Genomic DNA, 11,262 nt, shown 5'->3' on the forward strand with positions numbered 1-11,262 from the left:
TTTAGGTTTTCTAAACCTTTAGTCTATCCTAGTACATAACATAATACAGAACAGAAAGGCAAATGCACATATTAGAGAGGAAACACGTATAAACACAGGCTTGGTTTTCACATGGTCACAGCGATTCACGAACACTCAAGCACCAATGCTTGACAACGTGTGGGAAAACCTTGCCTTTTAATTTATAAACCTTGACTCTGACAGGTGACATATTAATAGTAACTGTTTATAAGAACAGTGTGTATTTCTAAGAATTTATTAACTTTATTTTTTAAAATTCCTTTTAGAATTTATACATGCAAATATTAAGCATAATAGTGACTATCAGTCTCAAAAGTGTAATCAAGTATTTTACCTGATAATATGCACCTGTAATATTAGGTTTGCAATGCAGTATATGACTATGTAACATGTGCCTCTCTGCTATTAATAAGCATTAAGTTCTGCCACAGCAGTGTGGATTAGGCCAAGTGTAGTTAGTGGAGTGAAACCCACCTAAGAAGATCACCATCAGTTCCACCAAAAAGCAGTCAATTTGATAAAGGATGGTCAAATATGGGAAATCTTCTAGAAATGGTTCAATCTATGTTTATGTTTTTGAAAAACAATTCATTAAATTTCCTGAGTGTTCTCATTTTTTCGCATCACTTACACTTTCAGATAGTGTTCTTGTTTTGAAACAGTTAGTTCCAGAAGAAAGTGCTCTGATCAACATGGATCATAGTGGCAAGGATCTGTGCTAAGCTTTGCGCCTTCATTTGTCATCCAGATGCTGCAAATGACTTTTGTTGATGTTCTTGTTCTAGATACTTCTGGACATGGTGTAAATACATCTGATATGTATCCAATGCCCAATACCTTAGAATATGGAAACAGAACTTACAAAATAATTAATGCAAATGTGACTTGGTATGCAGCAATAAAAACCTGCCTGATGCATGGAGCACAGCTGGTCAGCATCACAGACCAGTATCACCAGTCCTTCCTCACTGTTGTCCTCAACCGGCTAGGATATGCCCACTGGATTGGACTGTTCACCACAGATGTAGGTATCCTAACTCCCTTGAGACATCCTTGAATAATTAGGTTTAGCATCTACCTCCTTCATGAACTTACCACTGAAATTAGCACTGAAAAAAAATCCCAAAAATAATAATAAATATAACACTTAAATAATTGGTTTATGCAATTACTTGACCAACCTTATGAACAGCCTATGACTACAAAATAAGAGTGCACACCTCTTTAGGGTAAACATCCACTTGCCTAATGTCTGGAAATTAATACCATTCAAAGGTTCTCTGAAAATTTCCAAGTACCCCGATACTGCCTTGCATGTGCACTGGAACACATCTGAAACTCAAGCACTGCATTTGGGAATTTGTGGCATTTAATGAATCCCCAGGAAAAAACAAATCATGCTTCTTGTCTAGAAATGTGATTATTAATTAGTTTAGTACCCCTTATAATTAAGCACTTGAGGTTTTATTTTCCTCTAGGGATGTGGTTTAGAGAATATGTTATTTTCATTTTTTAAATAAAAATATTGTACACTCAAAGTAGTGAAAAGTAAACCAGTCTATCCTGACCCCTAGTTCTACTCCCTAATGTTAGTAATTGTGAACACTGTCTTGTGTGCCATCTAGAAATTTTCCATGTGTACACATATATATTCATGTAATGGAAGAATATGTACATTGTTTTTCAAGCACAAATGAGATCCTATTCTACATGCTGCCTTTAAACTTGCTTTTTAATTTAATATATTTTTTTACAACTTCACATGTCAGCACATATAAATCTCATGAATTCTTTAGAACGCAGCATGTAAGGATGTACCACAACTTATTAAACCATTCTCCTGTGAATAGACATTTGGGTTCTTCTCAGTTTTTCACAGTTATAAACAATGCACAACAAATATCCTTGTGCCAGTAGGATAATTTTTTAGAAGTAAAATTGCTGCATACACTTAAAATTTTGACAAGTACTACCAAATTGCCCTCCAGGAGTTTGCACCAATTTACATGCCAACAACAGTATGTGATAATGTCTAGTTTTTTCACATCCTTGCCAACACCAGGTATTCTCAAAGTTTTAATCCTTGCCAGTGGGAGAGATAAATGAATGATATTTCATGATTATTTATTGCATCATGTAGTACAGAATGTTTTAACTTTACGTAGTTAATTTTGCTTTATGGCCTCTGGATTTTCTATGACTTAGAAAGGTTTCCCCCACACCAACAGTACAAAAAAATTTAACCAAGTTTTCTTTAACATGTTTATGTTTTCAATTTTATGTTTGAATCTTTGATCAATCTGAAATATATTTCACTGTAAAAGATAAGGTACTGGTCCAATTTCACGCCAATTGCTCACTAGAAAATCATAGTGGCAGGGAGCCAAGAATTCCTAAAAATCAAAAAAGATCTCATTTGTGGCAGATATTCCTGTTTGTCAAGCTGTATTCACAGATGTCCTAGCCCCTCTTTAAAAAGGTGTGTGGAAGTAGCAATCGATGTGGGAATTGCAGTATGCTCAGATAACATTGGGTGATGCTGCCAGCAGTCATGGCAAAGAAATGATGACTCAGTTTTCCTCCACAGAATGGTCTTAATTTTGACTGGTCTGATGGCACCAAATCCTCTTTCACTTTTTGGAAAGATGAGGAGTCCTCCCTCCTTGGTGACTGCGTTTTTGCCGACACCAACGGACGCTGGCATAGCACAGCCTGCGAGTCATTTCTGCAAGGTGCCATTTGTCATGTGCCGCCCGGTAGGTACAATTCTATTCAACTCAAAAACATACCCTATGTAACTACTGTATGCAAGACATTGTGCTAAGCAAGGGATATGAGGATGAGTATAGTAAGAAGTCTCTGTCTTCAAGAAGCCTCTGGTCTGGTTGGTGATATAAAGAAAAACAGAACTACAAAATGATATAAGAGAGGTAGCAAATGTTATGGGGGTTATCAAGAAAAAGAATGCATTGTATTCATTTGGAGAAAGGTAGAAAGGCTTCTTGAAGGACATGGCAGTGCAGATGGGCCTTGATAAATGGGTGGGTGTAAATGGGTAATAATGGGACATGGAAAGGCATTCTGAGGAGAAAATCTGGATGAAAATGGGGAAGGAAGACAGGACAAGGCTTGTGTAAGGCAAAGCCGACGTTGGGATTTGCCTGAATGCGGGTTAGGCTTAAGGGAGGGGTGGGAAATTAGATGAGAAACATGGGCTTCAAGCATGTGTGGAGGACTTTGAGGATTCATGTTTAAATCAAAGATTGATAGGATTCCAGAGCTACAACAATGATGATGGTGATATTGTTTGGATATTTACTAGATATCTGGCTCTGCACTTCACATAATATCTCATTTACACTTAAAGTTCACCTGGCCTAACCCATTTATTAAAAATGAAATGTAAACTCAGAGCATTAAATAGCTTCCTAAATGTCTCACAGCTGTCCATCACCAGTACCAAGAGTAGAAATCAAGTTTCCTGCATAGAATTCACTAACACAAGCTGGCCTCCTTTTAAATCTCTCATTTAGTAAAAGTGCATGCATTTACTTACATTCTGGGTACTGTATCAAATAACATACAAATTTTATATCTTTAGATCAAAACAATTCAGGATTAAATGTAAATGATAGCCACATATATCTTAGAAAAGCTAATTCTGCTTCTAAAACACCATAAAAGCTGTCCTTCCCTTTTTTCCATTTTTTTTTTTTTTGTTGTTAGCACTTGCCTTTTCTTGGAATCTTGTCCTTTCAATAACAATGCATTTGTTGAATGCTTAAGAAGTGTCAGGCTCTAATTCATTGAAACTTCTCAACTTGTAAGGAAGGTGCCTCTGTGGCTCACACCAGTAATCCCAGCACTTTGGGAGGCAGAAGCAGGAGGACCTCTTCAGGCCAGGAGTTTGAGACCAGCTTGGTTAACACAGTGAGACTCTTTAAAAAAAAAAAAAATTCAATTATCTGGGCTTGGTGGTACGTGCCTGTAGTCCTAGCTACTTGGGAGGCTGAGGCTGGAGGATCACTTGAGCCCAGGAGTTTGAGGCTGCAGTGAGCTGTGATTGTGCCACTGCACTTCAGCCTAGGTGACAGAGTGAGACTTTGTCTCTTAAAAAGTTTTTTGTAATTAAAAAAAATATTTTTAAAGGTTTTGTTGTTAGCTGTCTTTTATAGATAAAGAAACCAAGTGCAAGATAACATGCCCATGGCCACACAGCTAGTAAGTGGTGGAGCTGGGATCTCAGCATGGATGTGTCTAAGTCTCATGCTTGTTCTCTGAAATAAAGTCCCCCTGGAGTTCCCTTATTTATTTTATGTTATGCTATGTTATGATACTTTATTGAACGCATTATTTTCTTTCATAGGTTTATTAGTGGGTAAGGAGTTTTCAAATCTGTGATACATGGCACTGCATGAAATGCATACATTTTGAAATCTCTTTTGCCAGCATCAGTCAGCTGCCACTCTCAATGGGAGTCATAGCCCCTGCTTGTTCCAACCTTTAGGATGCTAATTGTAAACATGAAAGAGCCACCCTCACCCAGGCAGCACCCAAACTAAGCCTACAAAGCTGTGCCTTAACATATCTTGCTATGTTTAGGTAAAGATTATTTCTGTCAGAAATGCTATAAACTGGTCCTAGTTTTATAATCATTTACATGAAACCCAATCTTTTAGAGTATTACCATGAAAATCTTGTTACATATACTTATCTTGGTCTTTTATAGAATGTAATGTAATATTTATCTCAATAAATAAACCCAGTCACCACCCTGAAATCATAACTGGTTTTTCTTCACAGAAACAAGACAATCTGAACACCCAGAGTTGTGCTCAGAAACATCTATTCCCTGGGTAAAATTTAAAAGTAATTGCTACAGTTTTTCTACAGTCCTAGACAGTATGAGTTTTGAGGCTGCTCATGAATTTTGCAAAAAGGAAGGTAATTGTTTTTGTGATGGTAAAAATGCTTTCATGTGCTCCTTCTTGCCATTTCAGTAAACAATGTGGATTTCTTTATTCATCCTATTATTTAGTGACTTTAGGAGCAACAAAAACTGAACTGTTTAAAAAATAAATACTATTGAAATTGCTTGTTTGGAGGACAGCTACTATATGAAACAATGTCCGGTGTAGAATTTGGAAACCTAAGATGATGTCTCAGCATACTGCACTTTCCGAAAAAAACGTTCCTTTTGCATGCATTTACACTATGAATTTTGAATGTCCCCTAAAATTAATATTCTATGCCTTAACTTCTGAAGTGCAAGCTTGAATCTTTTAAAAAATGTGGTTTTACTTTTTTAATTTAAAATCTCTTATTTACAATGGAAATTTTCACTTTTCAAAACCTGAGCTTTACAATTAATGGTATAGGAAACATTTTTTAAAGTATATTTATGTGTAAACACAAATATTCCTTTGCTACTTGTCTCTCTCATAGGTTCTAATCTTTTAACAATCAAGGATGAGGCTGAAAATGCATTTCTCCTAGAAGAGCTATTTGCTTTTGGTTCTTCTGTCCAGATGGTTTGGTTGAATGCTCAATTCGATGGTAACAGTAAGTGATTTGGGTAGAGGAGAGGACATAAATAAATACGTGGTTGTTAAAGCTGATGATAATGGCATCTGTGAGTCAGAAAACTCTCCTTGGATACGTTTTCTGAGAAAAAATAGCATGAAACCTAAAGCCATTTCTTCCAAAAACAACATTGCAACCCTTTTCTTTACCCTTTTGCTTTTAAAATAATCCCAGAACACCAAAAATAAAAACAAACAAACAATAACATGTTTATCTTTATTCTTAGCAGGAAGATGCTTGGCTGGAACTTTGTGTTCACAGACTTAGTCATCGCATACCAAAACCATATTTACTGGAAAATATCCCAGGTTTCTAAATGTTATAAAAGCACAATAGAGTTATGGAAATGTTTCCATGATGAACTGTGCTGTTAGGATTCTTATTTGCTACTCATAAAAACCAGAGTTTGTAATAAAATGGAAGCATGATATTCTTTTCTTTATGTAATTGATGGTTATTGAAAGGTACTTGTGAAGAAAATTATTTTAATTGGTATGGAGAGCTTGTTACAGTGGTGTACCAAGTTTGGAGGTGAGCCTACCCTTTCGAGGAGGAGTATTTTAATCACCAACATTGTTTAGAATTTCAAGCAGATGGTGATAATAAAAAGCAGACCAACTTTTAGTTAGCTGTATTGTTAGTTTTAAATTATTTTCAGACAATACACTATTGCCCACACATGGGATGGACTCTCCTACCGCCCCTACCCCCTTGGTACATGGCTGGCTTGCTATTAAAGAAATTCACTGTAAAATCTTTTTAGAAAGCCAGCCATTTTGTGATGATGAAGATGTTAGGACTTCAAAGGATTTTTCTTTACTCGATTAGTTTTGTTTACCAAATGATTTCTTTAAATCGATTATATATATATGGAATATTTCAAAATTCAAACTGTCACGTTAAGAAACATGATAACCTAAATGACCTAAATTAGAACACTGTACCTAAAATAAAGAGGCAACTTTATTAATGCCTACCTTTTGATGTTGAGTACATCACTATATTTACTGAGTTGAATGTATTATTTCAAGAGTCTCATTAAATTCAGGGGCTGCTTTTTATGGTTAATTCCAGTCTTAGTATGTTTGATAACCATGCACATAATTCATAATGAGTCAGCAATTTTCTCACAGATGAAACCATAAAGTGGTTTGATGGAACTCCCACAGACCAGTCAAACTGGGGCATTCGGAAGCCAGACACAGACTACTTCAAGCCCCATCATTGTGTTGCCCTGAGGATCCCTGAAGGATTATGGCAGCTATCCCCATGTCAAGAAAAAAAAGGCTTTATATGTAAAATGGAGACAGGTAGGTAAAGTCAGAGAGTAATTCTTCATTTTGATTCTACCTTAACTAATGTTGACTGACTTCTTTAGCATTTAAAGGTTTTAAAATCCAAGTTGAGAGAGTATTCAGATAGATTCTGACATTATTGTTGTGTTCTGCACCAAACAAGTCAGAGAATAGTTCAGTTCCTTCTTTCTCTGATATGAGAAAAAAAATCATTATAAGTCAACTCAAAGACTATGATTTTTCTTGTGTCACCCCGGTTGATCACCTAATGGGCAAAAAAGCATTTTCCCTCAAGCAAATAGAACTAGGAATGTAAACCAGCAACCTTCATTCTGGTGACTGCTACTCGGAATTTTTAAGGTTTATGTTTGGCCTCAGGAAATATAATCTAGGCTTATGTATATTTGCTGTAGACAAGAGGATGTGATTCTCTGTTGCAAGCATAATGTGTCATAAAAGTCACATTTTAACTTAATCATGAGCAACATACTTAGTGTTTAGTAATTAAAAAAACAATAATTTTAGAAATCTAAGCTAAAAAATTCTAGTCACTGATGGTGGGAAAATGTCTATAATAATTACAGCAATTTCTAGATGTCAGTATTATAAAGGAGGGATCGCTGTGGCCTGGACTGCTAGAGAAGGCTTCAGACATGAGGTTTTAGGATCCCAAAGGATGAAGAGAATTATAGAAGCTGGAACAGAAGAGGAAAAGGCCCAGCCTGATTAAAGGCAGCAACTAAGAATGTTTCAGTTAGAGCAAAGGGCTCACGTTAGGGGGTGATGGGAATAAAATTGGACAGTAATGTAGGATCCTTTCAGAGAGAGTGCCAGGCTAAAGAGCTGAACTTTGTGGTGGAAGAGACAGACCCCCTATGTGCCCTGTAGACACCTGTGATGAAGTAGAACTCATGAGGATATGAAGAGAAACATTTGTAATTTGAGTGATTAAACTAGGAACGAAAGAGGAGGGGAGAAATAGGAAAAGAGAATCACCGGCCTTGGTGACTGATTGGAGCTGGGAATGAAGAAGAAAACACTGCAGGTGTGGGCACCAATGTTTGAAACCCCCCAGTGTGAGTCTCAACTCTGTGTGAAAAACATGGCTAAGCCTGATAAATAATGTGCCCAAGTTATCACTAGCTTTTAAGTATCAAGAACAAATCAGAAACACCTCATGTCTTACAGGACTTTAAAGCTTCCTATAATGCAGATGACACCTCTTTCATCCTTTGCAGCAGCTTTCCAAGGTAGTGGAGCAATTTAAATATCCCCATTTTACAGACGGGAAAAGTGCCTGTCCAAACTGAGGCTACATCAAGGACTACAGAGAAAATTCTAAGTTTTCTAAGTGCTCCTTCCATGCTGCCCACTGCTTCTATCCGGAGAACAAACACTCTTAACAGTCTTTCTTAAAGATGTATCTTTATATTTAAAGTGATGGTTATCCCAAGTACACTATAAAAATTATAGTACTATATTCAATTATCACTTGTATTCTGAAAATTTGTGCATCTGATATGCATCAATTTAAAAGAAGTGTCTTCATAAAAACACAGTAATACATATTTTCGACAGTTTAATGCAACATTAAATGGCATTGTTTTTATATTAAAAGAACAAGTCTGGGCCGGGTGTGGTGGCTCACGCCTGTAATCCCAGCACTTTGGGAGGCAGAGGCAGGTGGATCACTTGAGGTCAGGAGTTTGAGACCAGCCTGGCCAACATGGCAAAATGCCATCTCTACTAAAAATACAAAAATTAGCCAGCTGTGGTGGCACACACCCATAATCCCAGATACTAAGGAGGCTGAGGCAAGAGAATTGCTTGAACCCAGCGCAGAGGTTGCAGTGAGCCGAGATCGCGCCATTGTACTCTGGCCTGGGCAACAGAGTGAGACTTCGTCTCAAAAAAACAAAAAAGAACAAGTCTGTTTTTTAAAAGTATGGTTTTGCTATTAGTAACAGTGTTGTGATTTTTTTCATGTCTATCAGAGTGAATGAGCATCAGTAGGACACCAAGGCAGTTCTTTTACTCACAAATCCATTTCTTCATCTTCCTCTGGTTCACTCTCTATATCTTTCTCTGGATCTTTACCTAGATCAAAAATAGAAAAGTTCACATTTTGATATAACATCTACTTAAAAGATGTGTTTTTACAGTAGAAAGTTTTAAAACAGAAACTCTCTAACTTTTTGGATGGAGAAGCTGTTGCTCATTCCTCAAGACCCATGAGATCACAAAGGTGAGAAGATGCTGATTTAAAAATCCTTACAAAGAGGCAGGCAGATTATCATTGCCGGACAAACTCCATGTAAGATCCCAACAAAACTGTGAGTTCCTTGTATGCAGGTTTTATATTTGACTCTATATTTATTGCAGCACAGTGCTGGGACTGAATGGAAACTTCTTGGCTTAAAAAAAACAAGCAGGGTGTGTGTTTGTGAGCACTAATAACGATGATTACAGTAAATCAAAGGTCAGCACACTTTTTTTGTAAAGGGCCAGCTAGTAGACATTTTAAGCTTTGGGAGCCATATGGTCTCTGTCACATGCCATTGTAGCACGAAAGCAGCTGTAATGATACATCAATGAATGAGTGTGGCTAAGTTCCAGTAAAACATTTTTTATAAAAACAGGGTCATGGGCCATAGTTTGCTGATCCCTGAGTAAGTAATGACATATTTTTGCTGAATTAAAAGAAAAACCTGATTTTAATTTTTGTATTTGATTTTAGATATTCGCACTGCAGAGGAGCTGCCAGAAAAAGGTATGTTTGAAACCATATAGAACATTTTGATTTTTCTTAGAAATAATAAGATAGAAAGCAACTGTATGACAGTATCTATATTACTTCATCGCCACTGAAGTTTTTCTTTTTAAAAAAAAAATCTTCTTTCAGGACCAAGTCACAGCATCATTCCTCTTGCGGTAGTACTGACACTGATAGTCATTGTGGCCGTTTGCACACTTTCCTTCTGCATATACAAGCATAACAGTGGCTTCTTCAGGAGACTTGCAGGGTTTCGGAATCCTTACTATCCTGCACCCAACTTTAGTACAGTACATTTAGAAGAAAATATTCTCATTTCTGATCTTGAGAAGAGTGACCAATAATAATGAGGTCAGTGAATGCCACAGCCACCAGGGTAAGTAAAGAAGACTAAACAGGAGTCTCATCTGTCTTTCCCTTTACAGCCCAGATGCCATTAGAATGTGAATTGGGTCACTATTTTAATTATTCTTGAAGTGATTACTGGTTTTGAATTTTAACCAAATCAGATGGGTTTTGATTTATTCATTTCCCTAAATTGTGATCCATTCTTAAAAGGGGGAAATTATGCATTGGTTGTTTTTCAGAAAGACAAGAACTATTAATTAAACGAAACTCCCTATTGAAAACTCTGAAATCAATATGAATAGTAGTTTTTGCATTACTGTATCTCTACCAAAATTTGGGAGAATTTTAAAACTAATCTGGTATCTATTCAGACATTTACCTGCACTCATATCATTAAGAAAGACAGAAAGAAGCAAAAAAAAAAAAATTAATCTGGTATATGAGAGGAAAAGGAAAGGGCTTCTAGGAGGATTCTTAGTTGTTTCTTTTGAATTCACTTTTAATAGCAGGATTTGGAAAATACTAATTTCTATGCTTAAGGGTCACAGGTTCTGGGCTCTCAACTCATATTTAAGGTGACATTCATTTTTATTAGGTCTAACATCTCAAGCTAAAGGAGAAAGAAAAATACCTTCTTTTAAATGGCAAAGACCTTCATTAGCAGCACACTTTTATAAACAACCATATAGTTAAAATGTGGCCTTAAACCTTCAATTACTAAATGATGATTAAGTTGGATATTTTAAAATGTCTTATAGATAAGCTTAAAGTAATATATTGAAACTTTAACAGTTGTACTGTTAAAACTCATGGACTTTCTGAAAAACTACAGATATAAAATAATATGTAACACTCTTAACAACTGGAAGATATAAAATGTAACTTGGATTTAAAGGAGAAGAGCTAAAGATCTGAATTATAATCTCATTAGAACCAGACAGACATTGTTGAGAAGTACTAAATAAATTAGTAATCTAGATATCTTTATTATGTAAATGAGTTTAGATGTTCCATTTAATAAACTATTTTCTGGGAACGATCTCCTTTTATATTAGTCTAGTTAGTGTAGATGGTAAATAATGATTATGATACTGTCTGTAAATAAAAAATTACAAATTTTATTTTCCTTTATTAGTTCCTTATAAAGAAAACAGCTTCATAATCAATATCTAAAAATTTACTCATTACATAACTGTTTATTGAATTTTATCAAGAAAAAAGTGTGCTGGGCATGGTGGCACA

General features: G+C 36.0%; 1 protein-coding gene across 4 annotated transcripts in view; it reads left to right on the top strand.

Moving 5' to 3' along the window:
• PLA2R1 (phospholipase A2 receptor 1) overlaps positions 1 to 11,261 on the top strand; it is a 121,632-nt gene extending 110,371 nt beyond the window's left edge. The window contains exons 24-31 of one of the 4 annotated variants that reach the window (XM_030796570.1): positions 807 to 1,045; positions 2,609 to 2,777; positions 4,825 to 4,965; positions 5,467 to 5,583; positions 6,738 to 6,914; positions 9,637 to 9,669; positions 9,802 to 10,048; positions 11,235 to 11,261. In XM_030796570.1, the coding sequence (XP_030652430.1) occupies positions 807 to 1,045; positions 2,609 to 2,777; positions 4,825 to 4,965; positions 5,467 to 5,583; positions 6,738 to 6,914; positions 9,637 to 9,669; positions 9,802 to 10,016 (1,091 nt within the window). In that variant the 3' untranslated portion in view covers positions 10,017 to 10,048; positions 11,235 to 11,261. Of the gene's footprint in view, positions 1 to 806; positions 1,046 to 2,608; positions 2,778 to 4,824; positions 4,966 to 5,466; positions 5,584 to 6,737; positions 6,915 to 9,636; positions 9,670 to 9,801; positions 10,310 to 11,234 lie in introns of those variants that run through there. The other 3 variants (XM_030796571.1, XM_003266157.3, XM_012496261.2) reach the window with 3 other exon arrangements.
• The last annotated feature ends 1 nt before the right edge of the window (position 11,262 follows it).

Source organism: Nomascus leucogenys, chromosome 17 (genome assembly GCF_006542625.1).
Source record: "Nomascus leucogenys isolate Asia chromosome 17, Asia_NLE_v1, whole genome shotgun sequence".
Classification (NCBI taxonomy): Eukaryota; Metazoa; Chordata; class Mammalia; order Primates; family Hylobatidae; genus Nomascus; species Nomascus leucogenys.